The 22243-nt window shown below is 25.6% G+C and overlaps 1 protein-coding gene across 3 annotated transcripts in view; it reads left to right on the top strand.

Moving 5' to 3' along the window:
* The window catches only part of LOC129613173 (carbonic anhydrase-related protein 10), an 87667-nt gene that overhangs the window by 46437 nt on the left and 18987 nt on the right, over window positions 1-22243 (top strand). For all 3 annotated transcript variants that reach the window (XM_055527134.1, XM_055527133.1, XM_055527132.1), the window contains exons 3-4: window positions 17731-17778; window positions 22004-22140. In XM_055527134.1, coding sequence (XP_055383109.1) covers window positions 17731-17778; window positions 22004-22140 — 185 coding nt within the window. The remainder of the gene's footprint in view (window positions 1-17730; window positions 17779-22003; window positions 22141-22243) is intronic.

Genomic DNA, 22243 nt, shown 5'->3' with positions numbered 1-22243 from the left:
AAATAAAAATTGGGTTTTTCATTTAATTTCATGTACGTGTGTAGATGTATATGTTTGCATGTATTTAGGTGTATATTGAAATCAATAATTTGTATACAAATGAAAAATTTATTATACTGACGTCGTACATTGTAGGTATGTCATGCATATATAAAGGAGCACAAGCGATTATCTCCACATATATGTATGTACCTACTTTCATACATTTATATGAAAAAAAAAATTTAGTCTTTGTAGAATGAGAGAAAAATTAAGAGAAAAATAGGAAAATAGAAAAATAATTGAATTTTTTTTTTTTCATTCTCCTATTTATTTATTTTTGTTTTTTCATCTCTTATATGAATTTATTATTGAATGTTATAACAGTTTACTCTTTTTTTATGTGATTATTATAAGGAGATGCTTCTGCATTATAACTATGAAATCATCATCTTTTCTGTATATTTGTAAAAATTCTGTCATTTATTATACGGGTTATAGAATTTATTTAGAGAGATTGTTAATATAAAAAAATGTTATGTAATATAATATTGTGTCTTGTTAGTTTGTATATTTGTTTGAAAATTAGTATAGGAAAATGAATTTATGAGAATGTTACCAATTATGTTAATTTTTAAGTTGTGAATCATTTTCCAATGAAAAACAAATTTCGTAAATTCGAACTTCTATTCCAATTGATATTGGATTGAATCAGAAATTCAATAATCGAATTTAATATCAAATTTATGATTTGAATATATTTCTTAAATGTATGATTAAAATGTATGATTATACAACGTATGATCCAACTCAATACACAGTTACAATAAAACGTTACCTAAAAGAATTCGGCTCATTATAAGATAATTTCCGGAGTATATAATTTTATTGTTACTCAAAACCATGTGGACTAAAAAAATTTAGTTTCCTTTCAAACTCTTCTGTCTTAAAAAGTTAATGAAATTGTCTTATAATTTGTTTTTTATGGCATTATTGAAAAAAATTAGAAAATTAGGAAATGCTGCATGGAAATCATGCCGAGTTTTTCGAACACATTTCGTGAAAAATTTCTCAATTTTTTAAATATTATTAAATAATTAGATATTTGTACGCTAAATTCCTCCGTACTCATCTCCTATAATCTTTCTCATCTTATGCTATAGGAATTCCTCCGCACCTTATCTCACATTGTTCTGCAAATAACTTCAATTTGGCTGATATTTTAGTAATACTATAAGCCAAATTAAATAAATGACATTATTTTTGAAATTTTTTATATTAATCAAATATTATTTTCTTAAATCTATATCATTTTCTATTTATATTAATTACTTTTTTATGACAATAAATTGAAATCAATAACTTTTTGCAATTATAAATTATTTTACCTCAATCAAAATGTTAGGGAAGTACAAACTAAATATGGAATTATTAACGAAATCATATTATATATCATATAATAAAATATTTAAATGGGGGTAAAAAAATTACATTACAAATAATATAAAATAATTGCATACTTAATGGTGTCATCTTGTATAAACTCAATAAAATTTTAAAAATCACTTGAAAAAATTGTAAAATTTAAAAATAAAATAGAATAAAGGATAATTGTTATCTTGGTAACCTTGAATTTTCAATTGCTTTTCTATACTAAATACATTCATATATGCTAATAAAACATTTGTAATACGTGCAAATATGTGCAAATATAATATTCAAAAGTTGTTATTTAAAAAAAGAGGAGAAGAAAAAAAAAAAGGATTTTAAGGATATGAAAAAGATGAAAAGGAAAATTTTTTTAATTTCAATTTGAATTTTTGTTTTTTTATTTTTTATTATTCTTTTATAGTCGAAATTTGTGCTTCCACTTTGTTTTTATTAAAGCAATGAAATAAAATTTTATTAAATGAAAAAAAAAAAACAAATTATAAAATGTTGCAAAACAATTCAAAATTATGACAAAATTATGAAAATTAAAGATTAAAATTGAAATGCTCTTAAATAATTTTTTAATTTTATGGCTAAATTAAATATTCAAAATCATAAAATGCAAAAATTTCATGCCAAAAATTAAAAAATAGCAATAATTTCCTAAAAAGGGCTAAATAAAATTTATATGTGATAGTTAGTCGGAATGTAATTAAGAAAATGTGACGAATTTTAAGTGTTATTAATATTTTAATAAAAATTACTGCCAGAAAACACAAAATTACCCATAACTTACTCGTAAAATCAACCGAAAGCATTACTTCGCATGCTTAATAATCTTTGAGCCCCATATTCTCGTTACACACGATTTTTGATTTAGCTTAAACAAAATTGACCGGATTAAATTAATAATCATAAATTTCTTAAATGGAATTAAAAAATCCTATAACTGCAGAATGAAATTGAAACAAATTCTCAATAATTCAATAATTTAAATGACATTTCCAAAGAAAAATTCTTAAATTTCCGTTGAGTTTTCATTTCATATCGTAGCCATATACAAATACTTTAAAATATGAACCCTGGAATCGTACAAATAAAAACTAAAAAAGAAGAAGTCTGTAATAAACGATAAATTTTAGTATACAATTTACCCATACTCTCATAACCAGATATTACATACATTTATGCGTATAAAATATTAAAATCCATTTTTGTAATGTTATTATAAGTTTGGCATACAACAAAAAAATAAAAATATTAACAACAATTTCACCAGCAAAATGTAACTATTAAACTGTTATAATATTTTCAAAAAAAGTATAAAGGACACTTTATTTCAATTATAATGAACTTTTTTTTTTTTGGATGACATACAAAACATAAAATATTTTTCCAGAAAATTGAAAAAAACAAAAAAATCACAAATATTTTGCATTATCCTAATGAAAAAAAAGAAAATATTTAAGTATGTTATGATTTTCATAAATCGTTTCGAATTGTAACCAGAAAATGGTAAAAATTATGAGAAATGATAATTCTGATTATGGTTGGATTTAGATTATTGAATAATCAATCGAAATCTTAAAGATATTTTTGAAAAACAATGTAGTTGTAACATTATGTACTTCAAGAGCAATTACCATGGAATCCGATACCCCATAATTCGAATAATGTGAACTTAGTGAATATTTTTTAATATTCACTGAGATTTTCAAGTCCTCGTACTTTTTGCACTGAAATAATATTTGTGGGATATTAGCAACATTTCCGTGTCATAAAATTACTGCAATTACTATTACAAACATTTGTGGTGAAGCAAAGTATGGAGAAACTATACGAATATAACCAGGATGTTCATCTGCTATTTTTAGATTTTAAACAAGCATTCGATAGTATCAAAAGGAATACAATTATAACGGCTCTGTCGAGTCTTGGTATTCCATCAAAATTGATTAGACTAGTCATGATGACACTAGATGGAACCAAAGCCCGAGTAATGGTGCAGAATGAAGTTTCAGAGGTTTTTACGTTTGGCGCTGGCGTCAAACAAGGTGATACTCTTTCACCGACTATTTTTAATTTGGTACTACACTATGCGATTCGACATTTGTACAGAAATGGAAATATAATATATAGATCAACTCAAATAGGCGCATATGCAGATGATATAATTATAATGGCGAAGCGATTACAGGACCTAAAAGAAATCTTCACGGAGTTGGAAGAATCTTGTTTAAATATTGGTCTAACAATAAACGAAAATAAAACAAAATATCTTAAAGTATCGCGATCGAATAGTAGAAGAACCGTAGAAAATATTGTTATTGGGAGATATAATTTTGAAGGCGTAAGCGAGTTTTCGTATCTGGGTGCTCAAATAAATAATATGAACGACACAAATAGATGCATCCAAAATAGAATATTAGCAGGAAATAAATGTTACTACGCTTATGAGAAATTGTTCAAATCCAAACTACTTACCAGAACCTGCAAATGTACAAAACATTGATTAGGTCGGTCGTAACTTATGGTGGTGAGGTATGGACGCTCACCGTGGCAGATGAGAATATGTTACGTATATTTGAAAGAAAAATTCTAAGAAAAATTTATGGACCCAAGCAGGATGATACTGGAAACTACTACATGAGATCAAACGCAGCACTACTTAATCTAATTAGGGGTGAAGATATTGTACGCTTCGTCAAAAGTCAAAGAATCAAGTGGGCCGGGCATGTGTATAGAATGCCGGAAGAAAGACTGCCAAAATCAATAATGAGGGCTACACCAATGAATACGCGCAGCAGAGGCAGACCTAGGCTCAGATGGAAAGATAATATAGAACAGGACTTGAGAAAAGTTGGCGTTACCAACTGGAGAAGCTGTGCAGCCGACAGAAATCTTTGGAGGATGATTGTACAACAGGTCAAGGCCCACCCCGGGCTGTAGCACCATATGATGATGATGATGACTATTACAAACATCCTAAATCAATGATGAAATACCGGGAAATTATATAGTAGGAAAACTTTTATGATTTCTGGTACCAATCAGATCAGAAACAATATTGTTAAGAGATATTCAAATATATTATTGATTTCACAATGAAAATTTACTCTGTATCTGTATGGCATTATCTCTGGCGAAGAATCGCAGCATCGATTGCATTATGAAATGAATTGTGCAATAAACAACGAACAGAAGCTTAGAATTTCTTCGGGAAAACTACAAATATGGTAATTTTGAAGCAATAAATTTATAAAATATCTACGATTTGTGACATGAAAAAACCTTATACCCAACGTTACAGTAACAACACTATTTTCATACCCAACAACCTTAAAGCTATCATAATAATAAGACTATTACCAGGTTAAATTACTTAACCTTAAATATTAACTTCTACCCAATTCTAACAAAAATATAACTGCCCTCCCCCCTCCTCATTTGAAATGAAATCAAATACCGTAAAAACCAAAAAATAATATTTTTAACGTCAACTCTTTAATACTTAGTAAAATTTTTGTTTTTTTAATTTAGATAATGGATTTTGTTTTGGCTTTAACATTTTAACAAATTTTTTTATGTTCATATACGTGAATCAATACTTAAAATGTGTTTGAAATCTTCCTAAACCACAAAGACAAATTCTAATCTACACCGGGCCCCCGCTCCCCTCCCCCTTCAATAAAATTATAACAAAATCGATGAACTAGCATTTTCGAAAATCTTTAATTCAGAAAAAAAATGAGAGGAGGAAAAAAATGATGCCATAAGTTAGAGAGTAAAGAAAATCATGATTTTCAAAAATAGAAAAATTTATTTTTCATTGAAAAAATCATAACGGCCCCGTCATTTTGCTAATGTACAAAATTACATAAATTGAAATTTGAGATCACATAAAAAGGATATGAAAAACAAAATTCTATATGATGCTGTAAATTTTCCCTGACTACTTTTTTTTTTGTTATTTTTTGTTTTCGTTTGAGTCTTAAATTTGTTTTGAGGCAAAGAAACTTTACAATTCTATTTTTAACAGACAATTTTTGTTATTGGTATACTAATACCAATAAATACTTTGTAACTGTACCGATTACAATATTAAACGAAAAATTTTATTCTCAAAGTCAAAGAAAATGACGCCGTCTAGTCTGGGCGCCAATAATGCATTAAACTTTTGCAAAAAAAAAAAAAAACTAGTTATAGTCAGAAGAAACAACAATAATACAAATATGAATAACTAGAACAAGAATATTATTTTAAGGAAGAAGAAAAGAAGAAGAAGAGAATAAAATTAAAATCAATGATTTTTCCGAATAACTTCCACATAAAATAAATTTTATCAATTTATTTAAGAAAAACAAAAATTTAAGAAAAAAATTAGAGTAACAAACAAGGATCTCAGTAAAGTTAAACAAAAATATTTATTAGTTTACAAAGTACAGCCATCATCATTAAATACTACTTACTATATACTTACTATAAAAAGAGTAGAGAGAATAACTTTAGAATAGTTCAACGTTAATATTAACATTGTACTTATATACATATGTATAACAATATAAAAAACGAATACCCAATATATGTAGGTAAAATTAATATTTAAAGATTGTAAGCAGTTGTTGTAATGGGAAAACAATGACAATTGTTACCATAATGACCAATAGTGTTGCCGTTTTAAAAGAAAAAATCGATTTTTTGTTTAATATAAAGATTTGGATTTGAGATGCTCGACTTATAAGAAAACTGTTATATAATTTAATATAAATCTTCTTAGTATTGCTAAGATCAAAACGGAATCAGCGTTTCAGTTTCACAAGATTTAATTCTTAGATCGCTTAAAAAAAATTTTTTTCCTCGGTCAAAGTTGTCCAAAACTTTGTAGTTTTAATTAAGTGATGTTAGTGGAATGGAGTCGCACGAGGTATTTATTACTTTACAAAATGTTTAGGAAACCAACATTTTTAAAAATATTTTTACAACTTTATATTTAACTGCTTTTGTAATTAAAAGTAAAATTTATTAAAACTAATTACGCTTTTTAATTAAATAACAAACTCTTTTCATTCTGATCTCTACTGTGATGCTGGATATGATGCAAAAATATCATATATAGCATATTTATGAAATCTAGGTTCGGATTACTAAAGAATAACTTTGAAATCAGCTCTAATCACCTCCAACTGCTATAATTTCTGTATCTTAAGGAAAAATGTGAAAATAAGGCGGCTTTCTGGCATTATATAAAAATTATAACACCGCTGTAGAAATAATAATAGAGCACCACAATTTATTTTCAAATCAGCTTTAAAAATATTTCTGTTTCTTCCATCAATATCTAGTTTTATCATAATAATGCTCTACTAAAACACCTTCTTTATTCAAACCGAAAATTCAAATTAAAATAATCATTTTGAACGGCAAAAATATTTATCGTATACAATATTTTAATATTTCAAGAAAAAGATTATTTTTAACTCAATATTCAAAACCATCGGAAAACTCTGAACCAAAAAATCTATACAAAATTTTTGAATATTTATACAAACTGATTTTATAACACATTTATGTATAAAATTTATGTTCTACAATTAGAAGACTATTTAATCAACAAAATAGTTATACTCGATCTAAATCAAATCTAATTATGCTTACATAACGTACGTACCAGTACTTTATATTTAAATTTATATTCTTCCCCGAATTCTCATACCAAATAAATATTTTATTTTAATTATACATTTATCGTTTCTAATTAAATAACCAGAATAATCACTTGAATAATTTTAACTTTATAATTAAGTCTAGATGATGAATTTTGTATGTACATTGGAAATCTTCATTAAAAATTTTGAATGAAAGCAACTGACTTGGTACAAGAAAATAAATTAGTATTGGTTTCCAAAATATTTTTTGAATATTTTACATTGTTTTTTTTCAAATCAAATAATGTAGGAATAAAATTTTTGTATAACAAAATTTAATAAACTTAACACGATACGTGACAAATGGAAGAGGAGCGATAAAAGCTTTGAAGCCTTAAACCTATCTTAAAAGAGGTTATGAGCAAAAATATTTCAAAAAGAAATTATTGGGATAGAGAAAAATCAGATGAAAATCAACAAATATGCTAACATAGTACCTACAACGACTGCATATTTTTTGTTGAGGTAATGAAAACCTTAGCACAAGTTCCTTTGCGAAAATGTTATCTTCAAACGAAGGGTAACGCTGGGTAAATATGCGCTCATACTGCGTATATTTACCCAGCATCCTTACAAATTTCGAATTTGCCAAAGTAGCTAATGAGGTATCTCAGGGGAGTACCGTCGCCTAAACGAGGGCGCGATATATTCTTGTGAAATGCTTTTCATTCATTTCAATAAATTCGTTCAATGTAAATTTAAATTTCTGTTGATATTGTTACCCATGAAAAATATCGAAAAACATAACAATTCGACTAGGTTCTTTCTATAATACTTGAAAAGTCCAACATAAATTTTCGACTTTCATCTCTTATTTTTTTATTTTTATTCTATATGAATCCAAAAAAGTTACGTAATTCATCGATTATACCATACACAATAGATATATTCCACTACATGGCAACAATATAGAGGCACACATAAATTTTGATTTTCACTGAGCAGGCCAAAGTTAAAATATGTAACGTAAATTTCCAAAAATTTATTGAAAATTATAACGAAAATCTAATAAAAATATTTTGTTAACTCTGAATTTTCAATTATTTTTTTAAAATATTTTCAAAAATAATTTATTCATTTCTGATAACAACAAATCCATTTTAAGAAATTTAATTTTAATTCAAAAAGAAGTGTACATTTCAAATTGCATAGTTTTGTATATACTTGCATTTATATACATACACATAATATGCCATTTATCTGTACTATGTAGTACAACATATAATTTAAGTAAAGAACAAAATTTTTAACAAATTCTGCGGAACTAACCTCAATATATACGAGTAAGTTTAAGCAGTTTTATTTTAACATTATAAATTATAATAATTGCAAATAATCTAAAACGTATCTGCGTAAAATTCACAGTTAAATCTAAGAAAATTTTTATATGAATAGCACATAATCGACCAAAAAATTAAAGTGTTGCATAAAATCCTGAGACAGACAGTAAAAGTTTATTTTTGGTGATGAAATTTTCTTACCAAATTTGCAAATTAATTTTCTTGATAATTGGAACTTAAATATTAAATTTCCCTCAATCAAGAAATTTCGCAATATCAAGAAATTGCCTCAATTAATTTCTGAGATATGAACAAAAACGTAAATTGAGCCCATAGTGAGCACTTGGTCGAATATGATTTTCACGAAAAATTAATTGGCTTTTGTAAGAAATGCATTTTCGCTAAAAATGTAATATGCGGAATTTGGTGTGATCACATAATGCAGTCGGTAATAAAGGTTCTACACTGAACTCTTATCGATTTTCATTTCGGGTATTGCATACGTTTGGGATGCTTTAAGTAAAACTGGGATATTCAACTAGGATAAAACAGTGACACATCTGTTATAGGATTCTGGATGATCCTCCTAACCCGTGTTAAAATAAAGCTCGTTTATTTTCTTTGTTTCATAAACCTGTAATGCGATCCTTTTAAACACAACTTAATTAGAATTTGCTTTAATATTTAAAATTTTCAAATAAAAATTATTTACATTTAACATAAAAGTTTCCATCTTTAATAAAAACTTTTAACGCAATTTTATTTTTTAATTACAAGCAGTGCACATAATATACGCAATAGGAAAATGAATTAAAAAAGGATAATAACTTTTCACTTGATCAAATAAAATTTTTTTCCTTTCTTATTCGTGATATAGTTTTATACTTGTATAATCACAGTGAAAAATTATTACAACAACAATTTTGTACTCAGAACGAACAAAAAATCAATGATTAAATTGTGGGGAAAAACAAAAAACAAAACAAACAAATAAATTTTAATTTCCTTTAGAATTTAAAATTTTATTTTTCTGAAAAATGGACAGCACAACAACATATAGCAAAAAAAAAGTCCTTAAATACACAAGCACTAAATAAAAAAAAACTATTGAATTTCGTAGAACAAAAGACGAATTTATTATCCTTTTTTCCCCCTCTATTTTTGTTTTACAACCCAAAAAGCTGGTAAAACTGTAAGAACAACAATCAAAATTACTTACATTGTTAAACTTCTCAATATTTGGAGTAAACATTTTTTTTTTGTTTCGAAACCAATAAAATTTTTGTTCAGCAAGTAAAACAAATATCGCGCCATTATTATTGAAATTTTAGACTACACAAAATATTGAAATTATTAATAATTTTAAAACTGAATTTTGCAATAAATATGGGCTAAAATTAAATACAATGTAATAATAGTTTCGACCCAGAAAAAAAACAATCCAATACTTACATAAACACATAACAATAAATGTGAAATATTAAGGTTATAAAGCATGTTTTTTTCATACCGTTGACATTTCGTAATAAAAAGTGAGTAAAAAATTATTAGAATCAAGTGAATGCTTCTTGGAGAAATCATGAAACATAAAATTTTCTTTTGTATTTTAGTAGAATTAATTAAACAAATTAAAAAAATTAAGGTTGTGTCATTTTGGGTTAAAAGTCGATTCAAGGATCGATTTCCATTTATTGGCATTTGTCTACCGAAATAAGCCTTGATTCGCTAGTATGAGTTTTCCGAAATTAATTCAAAGCTTAAAAAGTAGTTTGAGTAAAAAATATAGTTAAATTGCAGATGTGCTCAGTTAATATAGAAACTAAAGCATTTGAAATACGCTTGAAGTTTCATCAAACGGAATTGTAATTTTTCACCACAATCAAAATCCAAAAAATACCGAAAAAATTGTCTGAAAACTTCTAATAAAATCAGTTCTATACTCACCACTACAAGTATTTTTAATACCTTTATTTTGCCTGTACCCGTTGAAAATCAATAATTTTCTTAATTTTCTTACAGAACCACCGTACATTGCAAAATGTTATGCAAAAAATTTCAAAAAAAGAAAAAATTACTTTGAAATAAAAAAAAAATTATAAAATAGAATTCATAACGATATTTAAATAAAATAGAACTTGTCAAATTAATGGGGCTGTCAACATTTATCATTTTGTAACAAGAAGTAAACATTTCTTTTTAAAAACTTATTTGCATACATAACCACACTTATTCGTATGCTTAAAATAATTTATAAAAGTACAAGTCCGTGTAAGAACTCAAAATAAATTTAAATATTTTAATGTGCTTGAGGGTTCGAGATTTGTGTGTATATAACGCAGCTGTACATAAGTACATACATATATAAGTATGCATGGGCAATGGGCAGATAAAAATATTTTTCAATTAAAATAAAACTATTTTGAATAAAACAATTTTTGCTCAAGAACGATACATACTTGACTGTATGAGGTGGTGAGATGGTATATGAGAGGTGGGATATTGAAATGAAATTTTAAAATTGAACATTTACAGAAATAAAACAACGGAAATTAAAAAAGGTAAAGGTCAAATGAAAAGGTAAAGGTGAAATAAACAATGATTTACATTTTGGAAATTTACAAAATGTAAATTACATTTCTTATATGTGTATTTATGCTTTATTGCATAATGTTACTTTTAGAAAATAACAATTCACAATTGATTTGAATAAATTTTCTGAATTTAGAAAAAATAATAATATAAAATTTGTTCCTTTTAAAATGAAAAATTATATTTTCAATTAAAATTTTTTACTATGCAGCCATACCCATATTCATTATTCGATGAGTTCTGCAAAAAACAACTCGATTCCAAGCAGAAATATTACCGTTTCCCTCACAGTTTCCCTTTACTCAGTTGTTTCTTCATATTTTCGCAATTTTTTTTTTTAAACACACGCATAGGTTTTATATATATGTATGATATATTACGTATGCCATACCACACAATTAGTGAACAGTATAATAGAATTGTGAAGTCAAAATTCAATAGCTGTATACAATTCTTGTATCTTTAAATTATTGTAAGAAGAAAATTAACAATATCACTCCTTCATAGTTTGCTAAAAATTTTGTTCTACACCTGTATATTACAAAATTCATAATAATTTCAAAAATAAGCCCCGTGAGACGTTTTAATTGAACATAAGTACAAATTTTACTTCAAAAACACAAGCAAATTTCAGTTCATGAATTACCAGCTTTCAAGTTAATTAAATTACTAGTGTTCCAAATTACAAGAGTGTCATCTTAACTACAGTACACTTCCACTATGAGTACAAACCCAAAATCATTTTCAAGTACATAGTAAAATAGTAGACTGAAAATTTTGAAACTTAACTGATATAAGCTGTTAATGAATTCCAATATTTGCATAAAAGATTTCCAATTAAATCATTTACAATACATTCTAACTCTTTCAATATTCAAACTTTGGTTCTGATGAACTACTTTTTGAATATATTGAACGTGGCCATAAAGCAGTGATATGATAAGTTTACTTAAAGTTCAAAAACATGCACATTGACGAACAATAAATAAAAATAAACAGACATACTTATGTACAAATGAGCATTATGTGTATGTATTTGTATATGTATAACATTAATAAAATCATATAAAACTAAAAATTTGTCTGTGATATCAAATATGGGTAATGTTAATTTTCCACTTTGAAGGATAAACAAAAATTGACCGCATAAATTGCACCCATTCCCCATACAATTTAACCTTTCTGAAACTGAAAATAGTTTAATTTTTTTGTTTTCGTTTCTTTATAGAAAATCCTGAAAAACTTCTACACGTACATGTGTCCATTATTTTCCAGTCTGTTCCCTTTTTTTTTCATTTTTTACACATTTCATTTATGATATTCATCATTTTCCAGTCTAGTTGGTTTTATGTCGCAATTCAACAAAAATAGCTGTTAAATAAAAAAATGTTTTAAATATTTTGAAGTTCTCTGCAAATAATTTTATGTATCTCTTTGAGTGTATGCAGATGGCATTCTAAGAAATATATTTTATTTATAATGCTAAATTTCATTGCAATAAATTTGAAATCGAGTAATTACTCGTAACATGTGATGTTAAATCAACTGTTATACTGTCAATTTTAGTTTATTTCAAAAACAGCCAAATTTAAATAATATAGCTGACGTAACAAACAACATTCAGGCCATTGATTCAACTATATCTTTAACGTATTAGCAGAGTAAATTTACTGCACATCGAATTACATAGAACACTTGATCATTTTCTTGTATTAACAGCTGACTCCATCGAAGAATAGGATAAAAACAATGAAAATATTTTAATTTTATTCGCTTTATACACGTTATTAACTTCACGCTCTAAGTATATACGTTATTAACTTCAATTGGCCAAATGTGCAGGTTTATCGAATTCTTTCAAAACTTTACAGAACCATAAGGAACCTTTTATAAGTTTTTCTCTTTAGGAAGAAATTCAATGCTTTTAATTATAAAATTATGTTGAGCTTCAACTTATTAAAACACTAAATTAAGAAAATTTTTATTAAAAAATTTGCGAAAGTTTTTTACAAGAAATTTTTTGTTGTATGTGTGCAAATATTGTTCGAACTTCTAATGATTCTGAAATGATTTCGTAAATTTTTTCAGTACAAAAATATTAAATTACCTAACATTTTTTCGGTTTCCTATAATAAAAAGGAAATAATTTTGAAATACTTTAAAAAAGCAAAAATTGCATAATATTTCTTTGTACTTTGTATCCAATCCTGAATTCATGGAATAAAAATAAAATTACAAATTGAAATTCAGTTGGTCTACAAAATAAAAGGCAATAAAAATTTTTTGTTGCAGCAAAATCAGCAGTGAATCAGAAATTGCAGTGAGGTGATCAGCACATAATCGACCGCAATGTGTATTGTCTAGTTTAGGGGGGGTTGTTACAAAAGATCATGAAAATGCGTTTTAAACACTTCTTTCTAATTTTAAGGAAATAAGTAACCTTTTATTTAACATACCTAGCAAAACGTAAATTTGACTCTTCTTGAACAGTTCGGCAGTTAGTTTTGATACAGCCAAACTAAACTCATATTTAAAATTTCAACAAAATCTATTGAATTGTACTTAAATTATACGCCTGCATTCAAATAAGCAGACCGACACAACAGACAGAACTGCAGACCGACATCTCACCAAAAATAATTTATTTGCGCTTTTCTACCATGGAGAAGTGCGTTTCCACCGAAAAATTCGGTAAGTATACAAAAGTTTATGTCACCACATAACCTCCCTTTTTGTATACAATGCGCAATACTGTTACTGAAATTTTCTTAAAAACATTCAGAATTTAATTTTCAATTCCTAAAATTTTTAACAAAAAAAAATTAATTTTTTCAATACATGAAAATGACAGTACAATTTTAATATGTCATTTGTCTAAAAATATGTTTTTTGTGGCCAAGATAATCATTTTCTACTAACGTTTCTAATAAGCACAAAATGGACATTCAATCAAAAGCAGATTTAAAGTAAACTTGATTTATTCAGCAGAAAAATTGCAATTGCTGAATAAAACGGTCTTCGGATTATCCTGCATTTAGTTCGAATATACAAAAGCACTCCCATCTAAATTTAAACATTACGAATGAAAAAGCAAATCAATAAACTAACTTTAATATTCTGTTATCGATTGAGTGTTGCCATTGTTGCATTTTTTTTTCATAATTCCTTTTTTGTGTTACATCTACAACAATTATTAATGCATTTATTTCCCAATATTCTAAATAAATCATGAGCAAACATTTTTTGTTTTCGCTTGTAGTTTAATTCCGTTTCCCTCGTTAGATCCATAAAAATGAATTTTTAACTGTCAACTATTTGTAGTTTATTTTTTCTAGTACATAAAAATACAAGAAGCAAAAAAATATTTTGCGTTTTTTATTATTTTTATGTTTTAGTTTCCGATTATCAAAAAAAAAATGACAACAAGAAAGTTCCCATTGTTCTCATTATAGAAAAGATAAATGTAGGCAGTTTAACAAAAACCGAAGTAAAAAAAAAACGAAAAATTTTATGACCTGAATTCCAAAAAATTTACTGAATAACATCTGAAACGTGCAGGAAATTCTTTATAATTGAAAGATATTATTTTCTTTTGTTCCATTTTAGGAATTCTGTTTTAAAAAATATAAAAAAAATAAAATACAAAATATTAATTGCCCTATAAAGCAGTAATTTCGAATGAAATTCAATCGGATGTTCTCGCAGTGTATTTGAGAGAAAAATTGCATTTTTATTAGAATTACAAAACAACTTTGTTGTTTTTTTTTTGTTTTTCTTAATTTATTTTTCAAGTAACATGTTAAGATTAAAGTTGATTTGCTTACCATGTACAGTAAAACACGGTTAAGTGGAAATCCATCAGCCAAAAAAATTTTGTCCACTAAAGCATGTTTTCCACTTATACGAATTCGACTTAAAAAATTACCTCCGATGTTAAAGAATTGAATTTATTAAGTTTCTAAACTTTAATTTTTCAACACTCAAAATTTGACAATGACAGAAACTAAAATATTTTGTGTAGCTACATAGTGTTGCTTTTCTTATTTTGTACTTGAGAGTGTAGTTTTTCATTTTTGACATTTATGCTAAATAAAAACAGGGATGTGCAGTTAACCGAATAAATTTACATATTAAGTATTACATGAGGGAAAAAATATATGTGCAGATAAGCGTGTTGTGCACTTATCCGAATTCCACTTAAACGAATTTTTTTATATGAAAAAATCGAAAAAAGTACAAGCCACGAAAATTTGATGCAATTAAGCGTGAAATCCACTTAAGCGTGATCCACTTAACCGTGTTTTACTGTAAATGATTTTAATAAACAGTACGATATCGCCCCCAGTACTTCGTATATTATAATGCTTATGTAACGAAAGCTTTGTAATCACATTGAATAAAGCAGTACTATTAGATTGTGTATAACAGTTATTTTAAAAGTAAGTCACTAAACTATTCTGGAGTTGAACATTAAAAAAGTCTATTAAAAATTTTAATATTCATGGAATGCATTTCTTAATTTGATGGCACAGATTTTTATAATGAAAATAATATGAATTTTAAATGGTTTTTGTATTCTTTATTATAAAGATTGTTGACAACTTAAAATTAGATTTTTAAATTGAAAATTTGTTTTTCTTCTCAAGTTATTAAAACATTATTTGAGTATACGTTAGTAAATTTTTGAAGCAAAATCTCTTCTGGCAACTGCAAGATTTGGATATTTTGTGATTATGGTAGTAATGTTTCTGTTATATAAAAACTTGCCAAAAAGTAGTACTGGAGCTAAGCAAAATGGAAAACGACTTCTCTGCCTTAAGCACGACTGTATCTTATTAGAAGATTGCCAGATTGTACCTAAAATATGTCGCCTTATAGGAAAAAAAACTTTTATTTTTAATTAATTTCAAAAAACATTCGAAATCGTGACCCTTTTACACCCACAACAAAAAATCATATTAAAGTAATTGAAGCGAAATTAAAGTATTTTGGTGTCATTGAAAAAAAAAAAATAAATTATTTTGTGCGGTGACATTTTATACTATTGAATTTCATTTGTTAAATTTAATGTAAAATTTTACATTCAGAATTGCAAAAAAAATAGTAGGAAAAAGTGAACTTTGAATACAAATTGTGCATATATACGAGTACTTATGTACATTTATATAAAATATTTAAAAAAGGGGTAAAAAAAAATAATTTTTTTTTTATTTTAAATCTGAAAAGTGTTCACCCATCAAATTTGTGACATTTATGACATTTAACTTAACAATAAAAAATAATTTTAATTTTTCATTGCTGCTTTTTTCAAATGTGTGTTTTTGCAATACTTTTTGTACTTGCACATTTTTTACTCACATAATATTATTTTGTATAAGCTGTAAGTGTATATAAACAGGGCAAGTAATTCATTGTCCTTAACATAATTGGTATAAAAATTGAATTAAATTTGGTGTACAGTTAAAGTTTAAAAATTCCCCAAAAAAATGTTGTAATTTATGATTAATAATGTTTTATGGAAAATGAGGATTTGTTGCTCATCTAAACACCAATTTAATTTTGATTTTTATTAACATGCAGTTTTTGGCAAATATTTTTGGATTATTTAAGAATATTTCACATCACTTTCATTGACACGATACAGCATCTCACAAAAAATTAAATTATAAATAAAGTAAATTTAGATTTCAATTACTTAAAGTATGGTCAGAGTTATGCGTTCAATTTTTTTTATTGCCGCATTAAGCATACGGAAGCAGTGATTTTTTTGTTTCCTGTCCGTATTACGTATGAAGTAGAGGTAGTATTATTTTTCATGTCAAATTTGCATTTGGAAATTTTTATGAAAATCAGACCCCATGTCCTTTAGTCTGTCTCGTAATGAATTTTAGTTTTGGATGGTATTCATCACAATTCGGAATGTTAGCTTCGGCTAATTTGTATTGAATTTGAATTTTGTTAAATAAAATTAGTTTTTTAAATTTAACGAATTGCTCTTCACAACATTTTTGAAGTATATTCTGTAATAAAAAGGATAATTCATTTCTCAGCAAAACTAATGATTAACGAAATTGAATAATTCTATTAAAGGTTAACTAATTCTGTAGTTTTTCTTTGAGTAGGCATATATGTACAACAAATTACGAGTTTTTTTGAAACTTGAAATAAAATTTTTCCGTCCGTCTAATTAAAATTCCCTGGGCTGCTATGAGCAAATTTATTGGGTAGCACTAGATGGCAATTGAATTCCTTTATTTAAAAACATCATTTTGAAAACACATGGCGTGCAGTGAGTCACTGGCTTTTATAAAGTAATTTGCTTTGGAATTATGAACTTAAACTTCAAAAAATTACAATATAAATTAATGAATTACGAATGAAAAGAGTTTAGAATAACAAACTCGCGGTAATCAAACGAAATTTCCTACATTTTCTAAATTAGCTATTAAATTGCTTAAAAAAATAATTTTTGAAAATTTTTTTACCACAGAATCAGTAAATTTAATAAAAAATTTACAAAAGAATTTAAAAACAAAAAAATTATTTTTTTTTGCTCTGCATCCCACAATCCTTTTTTTTTCATATATTTAAAATAAAACTAAATTTGAATTATACTTTTTTAAATATTTTATTATTCTACTAAACACAAAAAGTGTTATACATTCAAAACATATTTTGTATATAAAAATAAAAAATACTTTTAAATAATTTTATAAATTTTTTTCTTTGTTTTTTATATTTATCAGGAATTAAAGCCAGTTGGGAGGAATGGTGGACATATGATGGAATTTCCGGTGAGTGCATATGAGCATATGAGCAAAATAGTTATAAAATTTATTAATTTATTTAATATTTACATATTCATATATCCAAATTGTATTAGATAATTGAATTAAATTGAAAAACATAGTTATCCTTAAAATTATTCAAGCGTAATTAATACCACATATTATTTTTGTGGGTAATAAAAATTCAGTCATAGCTATTAAAGAGAAATTCAAGTTGAAAAAAAATTTAATTTTTTTTAAGAATTTATGCAGAGTTTATTTAATTTGCAATATTATTTTAAATATTTGTACAAGATGTTTAAAGTAAACTTTTAATATACATACTGGGTATTTTATAATTAAAAATTCCCTCACGGCTGTGATCTTTATTGTATTCTGTATGTCATGAACAGGCAGCTCAATACACAACGGTTAGGAAATTAAACATTAATGAAGCTTAATTGATTTTTTAACATAAATTAAATTAAAACTAATTAATTCCGCCAAAATAATTTTCGTTTACTCTTTAGCAGTTTCAGTTTTAATGAGTAGATTGAACATGAATTTTCTGCTTATATTCGAACTATTGATATAGTCTATGGTACGTCTTTGCGCAGCCAGCAATGGGCAAATATTTCCCAATTTCGTTAAAAGTTAAAAATTTCATTGCACAAATGATGTTCCTATAGCAAATAAACTCCAACTAGATCTTAACCTTAGCAATATAATTTCAAGGTAAATTTTTTGCAAATGATACGTATTTAATGTCAAAATTAATTATTGCAATTTATTTTGACTCAAATGTTCACAGCAATTCTTTTAACAGGATTTTTCTTGAACCAATTCTCAAAAATATAGAAATTCTTATATTCAATACAGTTTTTCTTACAGAAACAAATTTATTCCTTTTGAACATTTTTTCTCATTAGGATTTTTTAAAATAAAATGCACACGATTTTAATACCTTAAACATTTTCTAAATAGTTTCATTACTTAGCACACAGGGTACGAAATGCAATTAAAATAAAAAAAATAACTTTCCCTAAAAACAAAAAGACCTTGAATTTCTGAAAATAATAAAATTAAAATTATAGCTATTATAATTTTCATTTCCATACGGTAAAATTTTTCATTTATTTTACACCAATTAAATTGATTTTTACAACTTTCGTAATTTGCTAAAATTTTCTTATTTTAAACGTTCTTATTGTAAATTGCACTGCAAATAAATTATTTACCATATGTTCAAAAGTAACTATTGCATAACAATTAGGCGTAATTTTCTAAAAATTTCCCTATTAGAATTTTTTTAATAATTCGTTTTAGTGCGATAATTTAAAAGCAATAATTATTAATTTACTTTGAAAATTATTCAGAAATAGCTTTATAATTTAGTTATAAATATTCATACAGTATAGGTCATAAATGTACAAAGCTTAATTACTTGATATTACGATTAAAACTTTTAGACCTATAACTTGTAATCTCATATATATATGAATTTAATTGCCTAAAATGCTTTTATTTTTTTAATTAATTGAGTAAATTGAATTCGAATTCATTGGAAAATTAACAAATAAAATAAATTATTTCAATTTTCGCTACAATTGAAAAGATACTAATTCCTGTTGAAATTATTGGTGATTATTAAAAGTTCCTCAAACAGTCAACCTTTAAAAGAGCAACTAAATAGCAATCATAGAATTTTATACTATATATCAACTTATATACGAAATTTCTACAAAAAAAAACTAATATGGAATTAAAACCCAAAATACCGCGAATAAAATTTGTAAATAAAAATTAATTTAGTAAATTATATTAAAAATCAATTTTATTTTTCTGTTATTTTCTTTAATTATTATTTTATCATTATTTTTATAATTTTTCAACTAAATACCTAATTATTAAATTTAATTTTTAGTATTTAGTTTTTAATTTGAAAAAAAAAGATTATACTTAGCAATAATAGAAATTTTAGTAATAATTTAATATTAAATTGAATTTTTTTTCTTCTATATCACAATCAATCAAACCAGCAAGTTAACCATATAGGATTATGGTCTACTTACCAAAAAAAAAAAAATTATAATTTGCTGAAAATAAAAAAAATTTCAAATATTTCATTTTAAATTAAATTTTATTCATACGAGTATAACTATCACCTGTCGTAATTCATTAAATTTGTGCACGGTAGAAGAGATGATGTGGTGCACAAAAGTAATCGCTTTAAAATTACTATTCTATAGGTTGTTGACAGTAACTCTATATCCTTAATGGAAGAAACTTTCAATCATGCACACAATTGGATTTTTTACAATTTTTTGTCATATAAAGAATATACACTAATTCACCCTCAAATCTACAGCGTCCCAAAATCCAATAAATTTATTTGTTATTGAAAATTAATTGTGCCAAAATCAGAAACGCTTCCTATGTTCCGTTAAGGTTCAAAATTCGATTCTACTTCTTTACCGCAAAATTTCATATACAATAATTGTTTTTTTTTTTTTTAAAAGAAAAGGTCGAACCTTTACTTTAACTACAAATTATGGAAATTTGAAATTTTAAACAGTTTTCTACAATAAAACGTAAGCCATTTAAATAAAAGGCCATTTTCTTATATTTTTTTCACAGAAAAATTTTTAATTTACACAGAGAAATTATTTTTTCAAAACTATAAATTTCATTAAATGTTAATTGCAACAAATATACAATACGAGTATTTATGACGGTCAAATATCCTCTACATTGGGATGCATCTTTATCTATCATATGTAAGGCATATTTTCAAGTACGCGTGTCAGGTTTGGACGTCTTACCGTTCTATTGATATTTCTAGAATCGAGTAAATTCATAAAAGATTTCTTCCTTAGATCCCCTCAAGTTGCCGCCCCATGAAGATAGACTATTATTGTTAGACTTCATATTAATCATTAACTTCTTTCGGGGAACGTTGTTTCGTTTCTTTTTGTTGGAGCAGATGTCTTTTAGGAAGAATTTGAGCAAATCGAAGTCGGTCTAGTTTTCGATGTTCGTTATTTTAGCACGGATTATAGTATTATGGTAAGGATTATGTTGTGGGCCGCCAATTCTAACTCTGATTATTTTAATCTTGGTATTGGCTTTGATAACTGAGGGTTAGATATCAGTAGTATTGTAACTGTACTTTTTTTTGTTTTTTCCATTTGGTTTTTATTTTAAGTTTTACTCGACTTAATTCAAAATATTTTTCTTTGTGTCTCTCATACTAATAAACTCCAACCCTTACTAGCTCTCCACCATTTTCTTTCCTTTTCCGTCCTCATCAAATGATCAGGATTTGACTAGGCAATTTGATATCTACATTTTTGTGCGTCTAAATAAGGATTGCTTTAGCTCTTTCGAACAATATTAATTTCCATGATAATTAATGCTTGTCCTAAGCAATTTTTCTGATTAAATTTCGTTAGTTCTTTTAAGTATTACAAACACCAAAATAGAACTATTTTATTCGTTCCTATATCTCCAATACTGTGATTATTGAATTTCCAATTTAAACAATTACTTTTCAATCAGATCAATTTAAAAAAATGGCGGCTAAAAAACTTTTATTATTCGACTCTTGCTATTCTTACACAAAAATATTACCGAATACTTGTTATTATAAACCTAAAATCCAATATTCTCTACGACCAGACTAAATTCTAAGCACAAAATTTTAATTTAATTTTTTTTTTTCATAATTATTTTCGAAAATATTATCAGTAATGTGTAATATTGATCAATACTATAATATTTATAAATAAAATATTATAATTCAAAATAAAATTTCTAAAATATCAATTAAAATATTGTGATGAATTGTTTTTTTTCAAAATTAAAATATAAAATCAATCATAATTTATCAATATAACGAGTACATAAAATAAATTGATTTAAAACCATTTAAAATGAAATTTATGCACATATAAGCATCGTACTTGAAAAAAAACCCATCTACTTTTAATAATTCTAAAAAGGTTATTATAATTTTTTTTTTGTTCATTATTATATAAATTGAAAATTATTTTCATATATTTATATACATATTTACTTAGCTCTAGCTATATATTTTGTTAACCAAAATATTTTAAAATTCAAATATGAGAGAGAAGAAAAAAAAATTATTTTAAATTTGAATGCAATATTGATTTTTATTATTGTGAATAAATTTCGTAATTTCTTATTTATCTTTTTTGAAATTTAAATTGAAAAAAACAAAATACTACAGGACCAGGATTTTGGGGCCTTATAAATCCACAATGGAATATGTGCAATAAAGGTAGACGACAGTCACCAATAGATGTAGAACCAGATAAATTATTATTTGATCCTTATTTAAGATCATTGCATATAGATAAACATAAGGTGAGTTTTATTTTTAATATTTTTTTTTTAAATTCCAAAATGTGGTTATTGTTGAATTTAATTAAGTAATTTTGAATTTAAATTAGTGTTGAATTTAATAACA

The sequence above is a fragment of the Condylostylus longicornis genome, unplaced genomic scaffold (genome assembly GCF_029603195.1).
Source record: "Condylostylus longicornis isolate FDR11 unplaced genomic scaffold, ASM2960319v2 ptg000081l, whole genome shotgun sequence".
Taxonomy (NCBI): domain Eukaryota; kingdom Metazoa; phylum Arthropoda; class Insecta; order Diptera; family Dolichopodidae; genus Condylostylus; species Condylostylus longicornis.
Note: the sequence above shows the minus strand (reverse complement) of the source record. Positions and strands in the feature narration are given on the sequence as shown.